This window comes from Hyperoodon ampullatus (genome assembly GCF_949752795.1).
Source record: "Hyperoodon ampullatus genome assembly, chromosome: 7".
NCBI classification, from domain to species: Eukaryota; Metazoa; Chordata; class Mammalia; order Artiodactyla; family Ziphiidae; genus Hyperoodon; species Hyperoodon ampullatus.
The window spans coordinates 9,387,001-9,405,113 of NC_136920.1; the positions used below are offsets into that span (position 1 = coordinate 9,387,001).

The window sequence follows — 18,113 nt, forward strand, 5'->3', positions numbered from 1 at the left end:
AGAATCCGTAAACTAGAAAGGTCTCAAGGCTAATTCCGTGGTTTTGCAGAACGCAGAAATCTCTGCCCTAGAATATCGATCCTGTCTGCTTGTTGATCCACGCTCTAGCCTATAGGAACAGTGGGAAACAGAGGTTCCCGGCCCAGTGCTTTAAATCCAAGACCCGGAAGTTCTCACATTACTTCTCCTCTCACCCTTTGGCCACGCCTAGATGCAAGGCACACTGGGAAATGTCATCTCTAGCTGGGAGGCCATGTGCCCGGAAGAGGAGGAGAATGGATTTGTGGAACAATTAGTAGTCCTACCACAAACTTTTGCCTTGTCTGCTACTGGCAACAGACACTGAGCCCCTTGAGGGCTTTCATCACTGGGAACCTGGTACCCAAGGCTGCTATGGACTTGGCTGTGACCAAGCACTCAGGAAGCAGCTGTAGTCAAACGAGGGACCTGAAAGCTTCCAGAAGAGCTGCACCGAGCATGAATGAATTCTGGAGGATTTCAGCAGGAAGACAGGACAGCATGGTGGGGAAGAAGTTTGGAGTTAGTGCTGACTTTAAGTTCTTATTTATTGAGCAGCTCGTTTATACTCTTTGAGCCACAGTACCTTCCTCTGTAAAATGGGGGTAAATAATATCCATCCTGTGAGGTTATTGTGAGAATTATATTAAAAGTGCATACAAACCCATAGAATATACAACACCAAGAGTGAATCCTAATGTAAACTATGGAATCTGGAGGATGGTGCTGTGTCATTGTAGGTTCATTAATTGTAATAAACATACCACTTTGGTTGGAATGTTAATAATGTGGGAGACTATGCATGTGGTCGGGGCAAAGGCATATGGGAAATCTCTGTACCTTCCCCTCAATTTTCCTGTGAACCTTACATTGCTTTAAATGAAGTCTTGTGGGCTTCCCTGGTGGCGCAGAGGTTAGGAATCTGCCTGCCAATGCAGAAGACACGAGTTCGAGCCCTGGTCCGGGAAGATCCCACATGCCGTGGAGCAGCTAAGCCTGTGAGCCACAACTACTGAGCCTGCTCTCTAGAGCCCACGTGCCACAACTACTGAAGCCCGTGTGCCTAGAGCCCGTGCTCCCCAACAGGAGAAGCCACCGCAATGAGAAGCCCGCGCACCACAACGAAGAGTAGCCCCCACTCGCCGCAACTAGAGAAAAGCCCGCACACAGCAACAAAGACTCAATGCAGCCATAAATAAATAAATAGATTTAAAAAGAAAAATAAGTTCTTAAAGTAGGCCCTCAGTAAATAATGGCTGATGGTTTTATTTTAGTAATAACCCAAGAGAGGGATTTCCTCTTCAACCCTGTCAATGATGAAGGAGAGAATAACGATACTAATTAACATTTATTGTGCTGTAAGTATAAGTTTTACATATCTTAACTTTTTTGATCCTTTGAGGTAGGTGTTATTATCCCCATTTTACAGAGGAAGAAACTGAGGCATAGGAAGATTGAGCAGCTAGGTCAAGGTCACACACCTACTTACAGTGGAGTTGGGCAGTTTGAACCTTAGAGCCAGTTGGTATCTAGGTACAACTGGAGACTGGACCATTTGGCTTCTTAAAGTTTTTTCCAGTAACAGAGCTAAAGTTGCTAAAGCAACTGCTGGGGCCTATGGTGTCACCCCGGAACTCTCTGTCCAGCTTTCCCATTGACATGCTGGGTCACCTTGGGCCAGTCCCTTCCCCTTTCTTGACCTCAGTTTCGTCCTTTTACATTGAGGAAGTTAGACACACTAATCCTTGATTCTGGACTGTAGCCCAGGAGGAGGCATTTTGGAATCAGGCCTGCTAAGGGGCCTGTTTGTGACATCATAGAGGGGAGAATTCCATGAGAAGTCTGGCTTTCCTAGAAGCCCCAGTGCCACGGCTTAGGTGAGAAAGGCAATCCAGGAAGGGCTCTTAGGCCCACATCTTGAGCTTTCCTCATTCCAGGGTTCACAGCATAGTCATGGATCAACCCTCGATGGCTGAAAAGGCTCAAAGTGAGGCAGACACTGATGACTTGGATGTGTTCTCTCACCCCAGCTCACCAACCACACACCACAGGCCAGACCATGGTGGAGTCCACCGCCATCACCAAAGGGTGTCCCGTCCCCATGGTGAGTCCCACCATCATGGCATATCCCCTCATCGTGGTGGATCTCAAGACTTCTATGACAATGCCTTCTCCCGCCATTCCCACCGCTCCCCCGACCATGGTGAGGCCCACCACTCCTCATGCCTCTTCCCGGATACTTCCCGTGGCACTTTCATCTCCTACCATTCCTATGGTGAGGACCACTTTGATGATGAGTACCACCACGGTAGCAGGAGACATCATGGGAGGCCCCACCAACACAGGGAGCCCTACCACCATGGGGGCCTCAACCAACATAGAGAGTCCTACCACCATGACGAGCACCTCCACGGCCACCGTGAGGAGCCCCAGCACAGAGAGCACCAGCACGGTGCACATCCTCATGATTACCTCCACCGAGAGCACCGCTATGGGGAGTACCATCATGGTAGCTCGCTACTCTTCTCTGGCCCATACACGTCCCACAGCGTGGCCTCACCCTCCCTCAGCTCTGCCTATTCTTATCAAGTAGCCCCCCAACCTAGCAAGCCAGACAGACAGAGCTCGGCCTTCAGCCTGGCTCGTTCCCTGAACACAGTGTACTCACACCCTGCCCAGACCTCCAGCAAAGTCCATCCTCAGGGCTCCTCCTCTACAACCTCGGAAAGCTGGCCCGAAGAAGACGAGCAGATTCAGAAGCGCAAAAGTGAGTCTTGGCTTGCCCCGCACCCCCCAACTCCAGCTGCCTGGCCCAGATTCCAGACCTGAGTCAGGCCATGCACGTCCTTCTGCAGATCACGAGGCCTGCTCTCACCTGCAGGTGTATTCCATTGTCTATTCGCTCGCCTGACTGTTCATCATCCAAGCTTTTATTCCTGGAATTAGGCACTTCTCCAGACTGTCGGTTGCTGGTTCATGCAGTCACTGCTTTATTCATTCGCATGTTCACTTCTTGAACATTTCCTCTTCTCTAGTATGAAAGCTGGGGGTGATCACTTATACAACCAATCCCAGACTACCCAGTGAGAGGGGTCTATCATCCGTATCAGAACGTTTACCACTGTGGATTCTGTTTGTCCATGTTTCCCCCACTGAACTGTGAACTTCTTGAGGCCAGAGGCTGGAACCAGTGCCTGAATGAGGGCCTGGTTAGAGGGCAGGGAGGGACTTGGGCTGTTAACATATGATCCCCCAAACTTGGCCCCTGGTAGTTCCGTAAACACGGCATCAGCCTCACAAACAAGCAGTGAGGGATGAGCGTCTAATTGTTTGTGGGCAGAAAAGGCAGCCAACAGGGGGAGATGTTTCAGCAGAATCTTGGAGGGAGAGGGAGAGTTTACCAAGAGGATGGGATGGCGAGGAGGATGGGGTCCTCCGTGCGTAAGTTGCCATGTGACTTAAAGAAAAGCATGGAGGTGTAGGAGCGTGAGCTCAAGCAGACCTCAAATCCCAAGCAAGCTGGCATCTGTCGGGGAAGGGGTCACGCCTGTGGCTCCTATACCAGAGCAGGACCAGCATGGAGGCACCTGAGTGAGCTCATGGCAGGCAGGCCTGGGAGGGAGGCCGGATCCCCGTGGCCCCTTCCCCCATGGGCTTGGCTTTCTGGCCCTTTTACAGCTGGCCGAGCCCCACGAACCCACAAGAAGCGGCACACTGCGGACCTCTTCTATTTGTTGTGGGAAAAATTAAGCCACCTCATTTGGGGCCTTTCGAGAATGCTCAGGAAACTGACTGACTCCCTGGCCTTTGAAGCCTTCGTCGTCTTCATCGTCTGCCTCAACACCATCATGCTCGTGGCCCAGACCTTCGCTGAAGTCGAGGTCCGGGGTGGTAAGAGCCAGGGAGCCCTGTTCACATGGAGAAGGCCACTGATGTTGTCCCAAGCCTCCCGTGGTCCGGATCAAGTGCCGGGTGATTTATATCGCTTATCCCATTTGATCCTCACCCTGGGAAGTAAGCGGCATTGCCCAGCAGTAGAGTGAGGCTCAGAGTTTTGCTGAAGTCAACCAGCCCGCCACAGACAGAAAAGCCCAATAAATTTGAGGTTTGCTGTTTTGGACTATAGCCACCAGGTGGCGCATCAGCTCTAAGTATGCTGCTTTGCGGGAAGGAGGCCGAGAACCCAGGTCGGCTGGAAGGGCCCGGAGACTGTGCAAGCAGGAGGCCCTGGAGGGATGGGGGTGGGAAACCTGGGAAGATGGTCCCTAAAACCCTGGGGAGCAGAGTGAAGGTAAGGACCTTCCACAGGGCCCATAAACTAAGGAGAGAAGAAGAAGAGTGATGTTTCTTGCAAGCTGTTTCAGGCTCCATTCTAAGCCCTTTACTATGTGAAAAGCATTTGTGTGTGTGTGTGTGTGGTACGCGGGCCTCTCACTGTGTGGCCTCTCCCGTTGTGGAGCACAGGCTCCGGATGCGCAGGCTCAGTGGCCATGGCTCACGGGGCCAGCCGCTCCGCGGCATATGGGATCTTCCTGGACCGGGGCACGAACCTGTGACCCCTGCATCGGCAGGTGGACTCTCAACCACTGCACCACCAGGGAAGCCCGTGAAAAGAATTTAATGCTTGTGAAAATTCTATCAGGCAGACTGTTATTATCACCATTTTACAGGCAAGAAGAGTGAGTCACAGAGCAGTTAAGACACACAGCCATTGGGCAGAGTCAGGTTCTCCCTAAATGGCTGAGTGTGAGGTTCCAGTGGAGAGGAGGAAGGAGGGGCTGGGTTGCTGGGGAGACCCCTGAGTGAGACCCCCCCCTCCCCCGTGTCTCCCACAGAGTGGTACTTCATGGCCTTGGACTCCATCTTCCTCTGCACCTACGTGGTGGAAGCTGTGCTCAAAATCATTGCTCTGGGCCTCAAGTATTTTTTGGACCCCTGGAACAACCTGGGTGGGTAGGGATGGGGCGTGTGTGTGTGCGTGTGTGTGTGTGTAGTGGGAGCTCCTGAACTGCCCAGGGGTGACAGGAGCAGGGGGTGTTGGCCCTGGGAGGTCTGTGAGCCTGGGCAGGAGCCCATTACACCCAGGTGCCCCTATTTCTGTAGATTTCTTCATCATGGTCACGGCTGTGCTGGAGTTCATGCTCATGCAGGTCAACTCTTCCTCCATGCGCGTGGTCTACAACCAAAGCATCTTCCGCATCTTCAAGGTCTTCAAGAGCCTGCGAGCCTTGCGAGCTATCCGGGTCCTGCGGAGGCTCAGGTCAGCGGACCCACAGCTGCCCACAAGGAGGCTGCAGACTCCAGCCTGCTCTTCCTGCCATCCACTAGGATCAATCTCTTTATTTTCCAGAGAGGGTCTGGGACAGCCCCTGCCCCAAGTCACTAGCAAATCGGGGACCTCCCACCCCTGTCATCAGCAGCCTGAAATCTGTAATCACCTCCGGCTGCTAGACACAGATCCCCACCCCACTGACTCAGCCTCTGTCTCAACCTCTGCCCACAGCTTCCTGACCAGCCTCCAGGAAGTGACCGGGACTCTGGCCCAGTCCTTGCCGTCCATCACCGCCATCCTCATCCTCATGTTCACCTGTCTCTGTATCCTGTGCCACGGGGGCTGGGGTGGGAGAGTGTGGTGCTGCGATGGACGGAGTTTGGGGGGGGACCAGGAACTGGGGGTGGCGGGGAGAGAGGAAGAAGGGGAGAGAGGACCCTGTGAGCCTGGTTTGGTCCTCAACAGCCAGTACTGTTCTCTGTGGTGCTCCGGGCACTGTTCCGCTACTCTGACCCCAAGCGCTTCCAGAACATCTTCACCACCATCTTCACCCTCTTCACCTTGCTCACCCTGGACGACTGGTCCCTCATCTACCTGGACAGCCGAGCCCAGGGTAGGGCAGGCCTCAGGCTGGGTGGAGGGCAGGGGCTGGCTGAGTGGGCAGACCCTGAGGGCTCTGAGGCTTGCTGGCAGGGGTGTGGTGAGGACCAGCAAGGAACTCTCGGCTCAAACGACCCCCTCTCTCCCAGGCGCCTGGTACATCATCCCCATTCTCATGATATATATCATCATCCAATGCTTCATCTTCCTCAAGTGAGGCCCCCACGCCTGTGCTCCCCGGCTTCCCTCCCCCCAGCCTAACCCCGGGGCATCCCCTCCCCTCCCCTCTCACCATGGTTCTGCCACGATGAACCCAGAGGAGGGTTCAGGGCCTCCCCTCCAGCCTCCTCCTGTCTCCCACTCCAGCCTGGTGATTGCCGTCCTGGTGGATAACTTCCAGATGGCCCTGCTCAGAGGCCTGGAGAAAGTGAAGCAGGAGGTAGTGAGGGAGTGGGGCAGGGGGACGAATCAGGAAGACACGGGGAGGGGGACACAGAAGCTGGAGGGAAGGAAGGAAGGTGCTCCAGGGACGGGCAGACATGGGGCTCTGGCGGAACTGAGGCCTCTTCTTCGCAGAAGGCCTCCCAGATCCATGAGAAGCTACTGGATGACTCACTGACAGAGTTCATCGAAGCAGGTACCAGCAGCCCGTTTCTCCAGGCTCAGCTTTATTTATTTATTTATCTATCTATTTATCTATCTACCAATTTATTTATTTATTTTTGGCCACGCTGCACGGCTGGAGGGATCTTAGTTCCGCAACCAGGGGTCAAACTCAGGCCCCGGCAGTGAAAGCGCCAAGTCCTAACCACTGGACCGACTGCCAGGGAATTCCCGACGCCCAGCTTTAGAGTCTTAGAATCTGACACTCAGGAGAACTTTCAGAGCTTAGAACTTTGGTCCAAAAAGCTCCACGACTAACCGCCAACAACCAATTAAACTGATAGTCAATTCTTGAAAGACCCATTTGCAAAACAACTGATTAGCCAAATTATGATTCACCAAACGTTCGTTTCTGTCAATAACTTACAAAGTTTATAGCAGTTGGTCTTATATGAGGTGGCTTCAACTGTCTTTGAGGCTTTTGTCAAGGTGTTATACCCACTTGTCCAGAGTCACTCAAAGTGTCTATAAAAATTGAGAGTCTATAAAAATGAAGTTTTCTGTACATGTTCATCTTGACACACCTGACTTTCTGGGTAAATAGATTTTGAGCCAATTGCTTTGCCTCCTGCTTAAAGACCTTCAGAACTTTAGAATCTGAGCTCCAGAATCCCACTCTTAGGATCATCAACACCAGAGGACTAAGGGCCCTCAGGGGTCACCTGGACCCCCACCTGCCCTCTCCATCATGCACACTCAGTGCAGAAAAGCTTATGCAAAAAGAAAAATTAACTGTCTTAAATTATTAGCAACTTGAGAGTGCATGGGCTTTCAGGAATGGCTGGATCCAGGACCCAATGGTGGTTGAGATTTGGTCTCCTTCCAGTTCTCTGCTCTGTGGCTCTCTGTGTGGTTTTGTGCTTAGGGTGCTCTTCCTTTGTGGTGGGAAAGTGACCACGTGCAACTCTAGTCCCAAATCCTCACAGTTTAAGTATCCCAAGCTCTCCCAGCAGGGGTCCTCTTCTCCCAGCGGTTTGAACAATGTCCCAGAAATGAATCTCCTTGGCTCAGGTTGCTCACCTGCCTATTTCTGAACCAATCGCTATAGCTGAAAGGATAGGCTCTTCTGCTTGGCCAGGCTTGAGTCACATGTCCTTAGAGCTGGGGAGTGGGGTCAACCCCAGCTAGGCAACGCGCACAGAAAGGGGTGGGAGTGGTTCCCCAGGAAAATTGGGAGACTTTTACCAGAAGAAGAGAGAACGCATGCTGGATGGGCAAACAAGCAAACACAACACACTCCATGCCCGGAGAAACAATCTCTTTGGGGTCATCCTGGACAAAACCCCCTTTAGCTCCTGTCCGACTATCTCCTCCCCCTTCTCTCAATCCAGGCAGCGTCTTGACCTCCCCCTTCTTTCCCTACATCCAGAGCCTAAAGAGGTGATAAGTGGACACACTATACAGAAGCAATTCATTGAGAAAAAATTTGGAGGCATGACTGAGAAGTAAGGAGATGCAAAGGGAGGGGAAGGCTCAGGTCTAAGGGGAGAGGTCCGGGGGCCAGAGCGGTGGGCCGCCGTGGGAAAGGGGCATTGCCCGCCTCTCTGGAAGAGCGGTAGAGCCCTAAGGCTTATGTAGAGCCTGTGGGTGGGATGTGGAGGCCTTGAGTGGCTTCTGCTCACTCAGAGTCACCTGGTACCACCAAGAGAATCCCACCAGCAGCACCTGAAGGGCCACGAGAGCCCCTCTGAGGCCGAGGGCCCGGGGCAGGGGCAGCGGACAGAGGGTGCAGGAGCAAGGACTCTGCTCATCTTTTTGCTCCGGAAGCATCCCTGATCCTTGCTCTGGGCCAGGTTCTGAGAGAACTCCAGAGGCCCAAAGAGGACACAGACTAGCACCTGCCCGTGAGGGCCCCCCCTCTAAAGACCTTGGTGGGGCCACGTAGGTTGGGTGGACTCCAGCTGGCTTCAGGGATGAGGAGGGTGGGTCGGGAAACAGCTTGGTAAAGGCCTGGGAGGCAGATGTCAACGCGAGTGGCCGGCTGGGCCAAGACAGCTGGGGACTCGTGGCTGTGCTCATGGCCAGGGGTCCTTGGCACAGACTCCTGCGCCCTGGCTCTCAGGCCTGGCTCCCCAGAGAACCAGCCTGACTGCTGGCACCTTCCAGGCTCTTCTTGGCCACCGACAGAGCTTGAGCGCCAAGCCTTCCATGATCATGGCCCCGCCCCACACCTCCAGCACACCCTGGCTTTACGTACAGCACAGCACATACTTCTCCACCTTCAGGCCTTTGCCCACACTGTTCTCTCTGCCTGGAATGTTCTCTGGCTGCCAACACCAGGCTCAGGTGATCAAGAGCTGGAAAAGCTGAGATCCAATTCTGCTCATTTCATCTCCCGGCTGCCCTCCACCCTCCACGTTCCAGATCCTGGTACCTTGGCCCGGGCTCCTCTGTGGTGCTTTCCCTGGGGGTTTCTCGGCCTCTAAACTCTTCTCCACTGGCCCACCTCCTCCTCCACTGAGAGTGGTCTTTGTTTTTGTTGTTTTGTTTGTTTGAATCTTTTTTTTCTTCCTTCCTTTTTCTTTTTAATGATTTAGAGACTGATCTTTGTTAAAAGTAGTTTTGGCTTTCCCTGCCTTCCCCGAGTTTACAGCCCTACAAGGCCTCCTGTCTCCCTTAGCTTAAGGTCTGGGCACCCTGCTTTGACCTCCCCTGGATGTCTTCACCTTGAATTCATCTGTCCTGAGGCCCACCCCGGCCCCCAGTACACTCCCTGCTGCTCACAGACCTTGGCGCACCAGAAACCCGGTCTGAGCTCAGCAAACCCTCAAGTGTCTTTCAAGCTCAGCTCAGTGATGCTTCCTCCAGAAGCCTTTCCTGATCCCCAGTACAGGAAAGTGTAAACACCCTTGGTTTGCTTTCCTGGCTCTGCCACAGACTGAGCTTCTTAAGGGCAGGGGCTGTTTCTTATTCGTTTCTATGTCCTCAGAGCACCGTGCAGTGTTCATTGATTTCAGGGTTATATGATGGCTGGATTGATAAGACAGGCTGGCAGTGAAGGAGTTAATGAATGGGTAGTGGGTGGGGCTGGGGGTTTAGGCGGGAGGCTGACTGTGAAGGGGTGGGGGGCGGGGCCGGGGAAGGGCAGGTGGATGGAGGGATAGGTGAGTGAGGGAAAGGGCGGGGCGGCCCCACAGGGTGAGGAATGGCTAGATAGACAGGTGGGTATGCGGGTAGGTGGTTGAGTGGGTGCAGGAATCAGCGTGGGGTAGCTTGGACGCCTGGAGGCATGGGCGGTTTGGAGGTAAATAGTTTAATCGTCAGAACCCTCTGTGGTACTGGCAGCTGGTGGCAGCAGGGGCGCGGATATGTGGAAAAGGAAATATACCATGGAGGGCCACCCACAGAGAAGTGGCACCCGTGGCTGGAAATGGAGGCATGGGGTGCTGTGCGTGGGGGGAGAAGGGGGCTCTGGGGGCTGAGATGGCCCAGCCTTGCCTCACCACCACCCCACCCCACCCCACCCCCGCCCTCAGGCAGCGGGAGCTCCTGTTCCACTTCCTGCAGCTGGTGTCCGGGGTGGAGCATTACCAGCAGAAATTCCGCTCCCAGGCAGCTGTCCTCGATGAGATTGTGGACACCGCGTTTGAGGTGAACCAGGCAGGACCTGGGAAGAGCCAGATGGAGGGGGAGGGCACTGGAAGGCCGGGCCTCGGGGGGCTTTGCCTGGAAGCCGCCCGAGTAACAGTGGTGTGGGCCTCCGGGAGGCAGAGGGCCGGTGCCATCACCTCCCACCCGACTCCGCAGGCTGGAGAAGAGGACTTCAGGAAGTGATCCCCAGAGTGGCAGCCCGAGTCCAGACTTCAGCCTCTGGCAGGCTCTCCCCCGGGTCGGGCCAAGTCCCCATCTCTGCTGGAAAGATCACTGGGCCTGCAGGGCTGGGCCCCAACAGCGTTTTAAAACCCCAGGTGGCTCCGTGTCCTCACTGGCTGGGCCAAGCCACAAGGGAACCTGTGGGCCTGCACGCATGTGCATCCTCGAGCGTGTGTGTGCGACTGTTTCAGGTGAAAGGCTCTGTCCTTGGATCCCTCCCTGCCCCACTGGGGCCTGGCATCCTGGCCTGGCAGGGCCTTAACAGCAGCCAGTGGGGTGACGTGGAAAGTGGGCCAGGCTCAGTGCTGGAGGGAGAGGGAGTGGTCACCCTGCTTTGGGGAGGGAGGCCCGTCTGGCCCAGGAGACAGGAGAAAAAGAACAGGCTGGGACAGCCCATGGCTGTCAGGGCCTGAGGGACCAGGATGCTCCAGAAACGAGGTCTCAGAGCCCAGGCCTACCAGCACCATCAGCATCCAGCATAAGGGTGCCAACTCGATGGGGACAGCCTAAGCTCAGAAGGCAGAGGTCACCGCCATACCCTGCCCTGCCTGGGGTCAGGCTAAAGAGCCTCAGTGAGGGGAGGGAGGGTGGAGGCTGCTCAAGTCCTTGTGGCCTCGGGGTGGGGGGCGGGGTGTGTGTGGAGTGGGCAAGCCTCTTTTAGAGGAAAGCAAGGGATGAGTTCCCCTGCTTTCAGCCTGAGCCTGGGCAGGATGCCCAAGATGGCGGCGGGGCACTGGGCACTGCGTCAAGCTGGAGCCCAGCCAGAGGGAGGCCTCCCACCAGATGGGAGACCCACCTCAGCTCTAGCAGAGCGAAGCTGGAGGGAATCGGGGACGGAACCCGGGAGTGGGAGCTGAGAGGTGACACAGTTTTGCCAGCCACCCCCCAACCTCCACTGCGGACCAGACAGTGGTGACGTCTCCGGGCCCTTGGACAGAAGCAGCGCGTCTCCTCCCTGGCCCGGCCGAGGGTGCGGGCTGGCCCAGGGCCTGGGCATCGACTGTGCAGAGGAAATGCCATCTGGGATTGGGCACAGATTCCGGGGGTGGAGAGGCCACCCGGCCTCACCTCACCCCACCACCTCACACACTGATTCAACAAGCATTTCCTGCCACTTCTCACCCCATGGCAGCCACGCAGGAGGCTCCTGCTCAGTGGCACATGGGAGCTCTTCCAGCGGCAGCCCCACCGCAGGCCCCCAGGCTGTCTGCACTGCCATACCCGACGGGCTCGACCCGCTGGGAGGCTGGAAGTTTTCCCTCCATCCCTCACTCCTGTCACACTCAGCCCCTCAAGCTTCCAGGTGGGAGTCAGTTCATTTGCCATCTCCCCATCCCCACCCCATACGGCCTCCCAGGGCTCTAGAGGGCAGGGCCCGGGAGCTGGGGCTGTTCCTCATTAAGTGCCAGCATCAGCAGGGAGCCAGGCAGGCAGGCGTGAGCAGGCGTGAGGCCTGGCCGGCAGGGCCACAGGGTGCTCTCCACAGCCACCCTGTCCAGCCGCCCGCCCCTAGGGGTGCCCACACCTCGTGCTCCCACGGGATCTGCTTCCTGCCCATCCTGTCTCAGGCACGGGTGTGTGTCTGTGCATCTGAGGAACAGCTCCGGCTGGGGCAGGTGTGTCCCTGGGGCTGTGTGTTTTGGGGTGTATTCTCCAGGTTATCCTCGGGATGGGGGTGTTGCTTCTGTGTGTGTGTGTCTGTGTTTCCGGTTTGCTAGGTTATGTGTGTCTTTTTCTGGACACATGTGTGGTGTCTGGGAGCAATCTGAGGGTGCATGGTGGGTTTATGTGTGTGTCTGTTTGGCGTCTTGAGAAGTTCTGGATGTGTGTGTGTGCATGTGTAGTGAGCGTTAATTCCAGCCACAGATTCAGGTGCGCAAAAAATGTTCCATCTCTTCTTTAAATGACATTGAATTGCATCTGTCCCCTTATCCCTCCTATGGACAGTGGATTTTACCTCGGTCCCCTTGGCGCTCCCTGCCAGCCCCTTGCAGGCGTCTTGCTTAGGACAAAGCACTGGGGAGTCCTTCTGGCATGTGGTCCACAGTGTCCAGCCTTCGTGGTCTCTTGGCCTGCAGAGGCTCTGCCATGTCTGGGCCACATGCTGGTATAAGAATCTCACAGGCTGAGAGCTCAGTGTCCTGGGGCCAGGCTGGCTAAAACTCCCATGCGCCACTCTGAGTCGTCCTGGCAACTGAGAGGAAGCAGAACTCAGGTGCGGCTCAGAGTCTTCACTGGCTCCCGTCCCGTTCCAGTCTTGGGGCATCATCCCTCTCCTGTGACTTTGTCTCCGAACCCGTAACTCTGCCAATATTGGGAGTCTCTGGAGGTTCGTTCCTCTACGTCTGTGATGCGGGGGTGTTCGGGGGACCCCAAATTTGGGAGCTGAACTTTGCACTCTTAGCACCGTCTGGGCTGAGACAGCAGAAGCTCAGCTGTGGGTGGTGTGGGCACCCTGTCAGCTGGAGGGGGGTGTTGGGAGCTGCCGAGAGTGGGACTGGGGAACGGGAGAGGGACAAAGAGTGAGGCACTCAGAAGAGACCAGTGCAAGAAGCAGAGCTCGCAATTTATTGCCACAGATCTGGTCCAGGGACCTGACATGCCCTCCCCCGATGCGCTCGCTCCTGCCCAGACCTGCCCGCTCCCTCCCTCCCCCAAGCCCACAGGGGTCTACTACAGGGTCACACAGTCGTGCTTTAGAAGTTGGGAGGAGTTCTGCCAGGGAACCATAAGGATCTCAAAGTCACAGCGCAGCTTCTGCAAATAGATCATGAGGAAAGGAGGGGTGAGCCCAGGCCCCAGGCCGCCTGCTGCCAGCAGTCAGCCCTGTGCCTGCGGTGCCCCGGGATGCAAGAAGGAACATTAGATGCCCAGATCTTTCCAGCCCAGCCCCTCACTCCAGGGGAAGCCCCAGTCTGCTCCTCTCTGCACCCTCACACTGGTCTCAAGGCTGAGTCATCCAGAAGGCAGGGACAGGTTCAGCCAGACATCAGCTCAGCCAGCCAGACCAATTCAAGCTGTACAACCTGAGGGCCCGGCTGCTGGCCGCTGGCTGAGCTGATGCCTGGCTGGGGGCAGGGCTGTTACCTCCTGCTGCACCCCTGCGGCCAGGGGGCAGGTGGTGAGGTCTATGTGGTCTCCAGCCATGGCGTTCTTCCGGCAGGCCGTGCTCCCCATCTCCACGGTCAGGTAGTACTTGATGCCCGCCACCAACTGAGGCAGAGGTGGGGGCAGGTCAGGGGTGCCGGGGGACAACCTTTGACCTGGACCTCTCACCTCCCTCCGTTTGCTCCCATCTCCCATCACCTTCCCTAGGACACTGCCTTTGGGATTCAGGTCTGGGAGCGGGGGAGAGGAAGGGCGGGGAGGGGGTGGCAGGCAGTTCTGGTGCAGAGCCCTGGGGAGAGGGGCAGAGCCTGGGCCACGCAGGAGGCTGAGACCCAAGTCCACACAACTGCCCCATCTCCCTCACACACACCCCCCGCAACTCGCCCATCCCGGCAGGGACTAGTGTGAGGCTAGTGAGGTAGCCGTGCGAATTCAGGGTTGGATCTTATTCGAAATTTAGATATTCTGTTCCGCAAGAAGTTTGGGCATTAATTGGATTTTGAAAAAAATGCCATGCTGATTACTCTTGTGTCGCCCTCTCCATCTGAGGCCCGGTTGGGGCCGCGCTCGCCTCCCGGCCCCGCCCCGCCCCGCCGGCCGGGCGCACCTGGCTCCGCGCCCGGAGGATGGTGGTGTCGCGGAAGTAGTAGATGCTGTTGCTGCCCATGTTGTAGCTGGCCATGGCCGCCTGCGTCGCCTTCCGCACCTGCGGGTCGTTGGGCGACAGGTCCTGCCGCTCTCCGACCTCGCGATCCCCCGGCCGGGCCCGGACGTCGCGGGGCAGCGCCAGGAGGCAGAGCGCGAGCAGGGCCAGGCCCAGCGGCAGCAGGAGGCTCGGACGCGCCATGGCTGCCGGCGTCGATGTGCAGCCGCGCCCGCGCCGCTTTTACGGGCTCCGCGGCCCCGCCCGGCCCCGCCCGGCCCCGCCCGGCCCCGCCCGGCCCCGCCCGGCCCCGCCCGGCCCCGCCCGGCCCCGCCCGGCCCCGCCCGGCCCCGCCCGGCCCCGCCCGGCCCCGCCCGCCGCGTGCCTCCACCGGCAGGGAGGGATCACCGGGCCTGGGCAAGGCCGCCTTCCGGGCGCCGAGGGGGGACAGCGGACAGCCCCGAGCACACCTGTGTATCACGACGCTGCGTGCCCTCCAGGCACACCTAGTCCGGTGAGGGAAAGGGCAAGGACGGCCCCCAGCAACAAGTGCCACCAGTGGGACAGTTCACAGAGGCCCATCACGTGTGAAATACCAACAACAGCTACCTGCAAGCTGTTAACTGTCTCCACTGTGTAGCCTTGGAGAAGTTACTTAACTCTCACGGCCTCAGTTTTCTCCTCTGTGAAACGGGTTACTGTGAGGATTCGATAAGTAAAGGGCTTAGGGGAGGCCAGGAGCTGTATAAACAGCAGGTAAGTAGGAGACGTTACTGCGCCGAGCGGGGCACTGTTTAACCCTCACAACCAGCATGATGTGGGGATCAGTAATGTTTCCACTTTACAGAGGAGTAAACAGGACAAAGAGGGAACAAACTGATTTTGCCCAAGGCCACCGACTGGTAAAGAGTAAACGGTGACACTGGCTTTTGAGCCCCAGCAGTCTAACCCAAATCTGTGCTCTCAAGCCAGACTGAACCCAAAGGATGAGAACTGGCCAGAAGGAGGTGTGTGGATGGTCCCAGCTCTGCCATTTACTGCCTGAGGGACTTCCAGCAAGTCCCTGGACCTCTGGGAGCCTCAGTGTCCTCATCTGAAGAAATGTGACAACACTTGTCTTCTAAGGTTGTGCTGACAATAATGGCCCGAGACTGGGTCACCCATAGGTAAACTGGGCCTGTGCTGGAGGTACCAGCAATATAGGGCTCTGATGTTTTTTGGAATAATCTGACAATTAATCTATAAAAAACAGCACTGAAGTAGTCAACAAGGGAAAAGTCTGGCTTTTGTTGGAATTTTTTAGAATTAGTATTTTAGAGTTCACGGTCGTTTGTACTTTTAATCACTTGTTGCCAGGGGGAGGTGGGGCTTTTTGCTCCTGGGACACAAAGATCTTATTAGTGCTTAGGGCCTCCAAGGATCTTACCTGGGGTTTGGGACAGGTTGTGGTTTTCAGTACCCAACAAAGTGTTGGTGCTTAAAAGTGTTGGTGCTTAATAAGTGGTAGCTATGATTGTGATGAATATTATGAGAAAGCATCCAGCATCCCCCCGCCGCCCCCACCAATTCTCGGCCTCTCAGAATCCCAGGGCCAGGAAAGGCACTGATTTCTCCCAGGGAGACCAGGACCAGTGTGGTCACTGCCCAGTCCAGCTACTACCCCACCCTCAGCCCAGCTGTGAAAAACAACCTTTGGATGCCAAGGGACAGTCTCAAGTTTGTTGTGGGCTCAGGTGTCTGCCTTAAAGGGACAGACCCATTTGTGTGAGAGCTGGCAAGAGCTTGGCTTGATAAGGAGGCCAAGGTCAGGCAGGAGCCCAACCCGAGAGAAGCTGGGAGTGGGGGAGTAAGAGGCCCAAGCCCACAGCCCAGGGGAGAGGTGGAGAGGCAGCCCCAAGGGGCCAGGAGCCTCCTCGGGTTCTCCCGGATCTGCTCTCCTGTTACTTGGAACTCAGCTGTGGCCACACTTAAACTCCAACAGCTCCCTGGGAAATAAGCCAAGGCCCAGTCTCTGACTCACCAAGGGCCAGTGGGTCCCCAGCTCACTTGCTCCTACTCTGTTATTCCTTTGCGCTGACACCAGCAAATCTTCTGCATGCCAACCTAACAAGTTGCAAAGACTTTTCACCCACTGGTCTGTTCTCGTAAGCACCCTGAGTTAGTAAGCATCATCCTCATTTTGCAGATGAAGAAAGTTAATCAGAGAGGTCAGGACGCTTGTCTAAGGTCACTCACTCAGCTAGACGTGGTGTCCTGGTGAGAAAAGAGGGATGGGGAAGGGAAATTAACCATTATCGGGCTCCTGATATGAGCCAAGCCTTGCACCAGGGACTCAACATATGCTCTCTCTCATCCTCATAACAGCTCTGCAGAAGCAGTGATTATTACTTCTTTTTACAAGGAGGAAATGCAGGGTCAAAGGGGAAGGGTCAGGGGTAGGGGCTGGGGGGCAACCATGTGCCAGCATCCTAATGTGTGAGTTCTGGACCGCTCCACAGGGATACGAGGTCTGCTGTGCAGAGGGAGGCTCCCTGGGGGTGCGGGTGCCCCGGGAAGGGTTTTTCCAGGGCTGGGTCTCATCTGGAAAAGAGTCTTAGCCTGGACTCCATTCATGCTTAGTCTGGACCACTCTGGCTTCCAGGAGGCCTAGGCCAGGTTTGAGCTCGGATGGGCCATCCCCACTGGCCACAGGACACGGCTTTCAGTTTTGCTGTAACCCAGACATCCCAACCCAGGTTGCCCACGGCACCCCTCTCTTGTCCCTGGATGACAGGTCTTGCTGACCAGGGTGGGCCCTCGATATCCCCTTCACCCCGGGATCATGTCACCCCAGGCCTTCACGCTGCTCCCAGAACCCTCTTCCTTGAACCTTGAGCTGGGCTGCAGTTATTCCCTGCCCAGGGCTCATCTCCCCTTTCTTGATGTATCACGTCCTGGAAAAGGGGCTGTGTGGTAAGGAAAGCTGCGACCCGACCGTGATTAAAGCTGCCCTCTGGGGAGGAGCTCTCCCAAGTGACCTGGGTTTCGCGTTCATTAGCTGGTTGAATCTTCACAAACCTGCACCAGCTGACAGAGGAGGAGACTGAGGCTCAGAGCAGTGAAGCAACTTGTTCCAGGTCGCACGGAAAGAACTGAGCACAGAGCCAGGCCTGGTGGGCTCTTTCAAGCTACCACCCATCAAGGCCAGAAGTGACAGTAGAGAGAGCCCTGGGTCCCTGCAGGGAGGAGGCAACATGGAAGGGGGTTGCACGTACTCCACACCTTCTGGGCTGCCACTGGGGCAGGTGGCGAGGTGAGTCTTGGGCTTGGGTTTGCCCTGTAGCCTACTTCCTCCCCAGGGGCAGCAGGACCCCTTCAGGACCCCGGAGTGCATGGGTTGGGTCCACCTCAAGCTTTGGGGCAGATCTGAGAACTCATGATAGACTGGCTCAGGGCGTCAAGCTCTGGCTTGGGTGCAGCAGGGAGGGTGAACACCGGGTCAATATTTGCTGACTTCCAGGCCCACCCATGTCTCCGGCCAGGCACATCCTGTCAGGCAATGTGGGCTGACATCTAGATAACTCACCTCCTACCCACCCCCACCCAGGTCTGCTTTTTCCAACGTCCTTTGTCCTGCTGGCCGAGGCGGGGCTGGGTCTCTGAGAGGCTGCTGTCACAAGGAACACTCCAGATGCCATTGGTCTCCTACGGCTCCAGGACTGATGCAGGAAGTTGGGTGCGATGCATGAAGAAGACCAGATTGAGGGTTCGGGGCCCACCAACCTGTCACAGATACTGCCTGGGCCCGACAGTGAGGCGAGAAGGCAGGCTGAATTCAGCCCCTTCACAGACAAAGCCTGTGCATGAGGCAGGGAAGCCTGTCCCACAGGGCTCTGCGGGGTGGCCCCCAGCAACCAGCAGGGACAGGAGCCGCAGGAAGGGTGTCGTGGAAGAGGAGGGAGTCTCCATTACCTCACAGAGTGCCAGAAACCATGTGGCAGTACCAAGGCTGAGCAG

At 56.4% G+C, this 18,113-nt stretch overlaps 2 protein-coding genes across 2 annotated transcripts; one reads left to right on the plus strand and one right to left on the minus strand.

Moving 5' to 3' along the window:
- Nucleotides 1-1,971: 1,971 nt before the first annotated feature.
- Nucleotides 1,972-10,378, plus strand: CATSPER1 (cation channel sperm associated 1; the record flags this gene model as incomplete). The annotated part of the gene is made up of 12 exons (XM_079707724.1): nt 1,972-2,785; nt 3,697-3,909; nt 4,854-4,967; nt 5,122-5,278; nt 5,522-5,613; nt 5,760-5,903; nt 6,040-6,103; nt 6,257-6,329; nt 6,467-6,527; nt 7,923-7,998; nt 10,030-10,144; nt 10,301-10,378. 12 exons carry the CDS (start codon nt 1,972-1,974, stop codon nt 10,325-10,327), a joined length of 1,950 nt encoding a protein of 649 aa, XP_079563850.1. The 3' UTR covers nt 10,328-10,378.
- Nucleotides 10,379-12,906: 2,528 nt separating this feature from the next.
- On the minus strand, nt 12,907-14,346 carry CST6 (cystatin E/M). The gene is made up of 3 exons (XM_079708135.1): nt 14,082-14,346; nt 13,454-13,579; nt 12,907-13,123 (listed from the first exon to the last, which is right to left on the minus strand). Exons 1-3 carry the CDS (start codon nt 14,319-14,321, stop codon nt 13,040-13,042), a joined length of 450 nt encoding a protein of 149 aa, XP_079564261.1. The 5' UTR covers nt 14,322-14,346; the 3' UTR covers nt 12,907-13,039.
- Between the last annotated feature and the right edge of the window lie 3,767 nt (nt 14,347-18,113).

What these genes read in the sequence shown, in the direction of transcription:
- CST6 (XM_079708135.1), bottom strand. Translation starts at nt 14,321, where the DNA reads ATGGCGCGTCCGAGCCTCCTGCTGCCGCTGGGCCTGGCCCTGCTCGCG. An exon ending in TCCTCCGGGCGCGGAGCCAG is followed by an intron (nt 13,580 to 14,081) that starts GTGCGCCCGGCC and finishes CCTCTGCCTCAG; the next exon opens with TTGGTGGCGGGCATCAAGTA. An exon ending in CCGCAGGGGTGCAGCAGGAG is followed by an intron (nt 13,124 to 13,453) that starts GTAACAGCCCTG and finishes ATCTATTTGCAG; the next exon opens with AAGCTGCGCTGTGACTTTGA.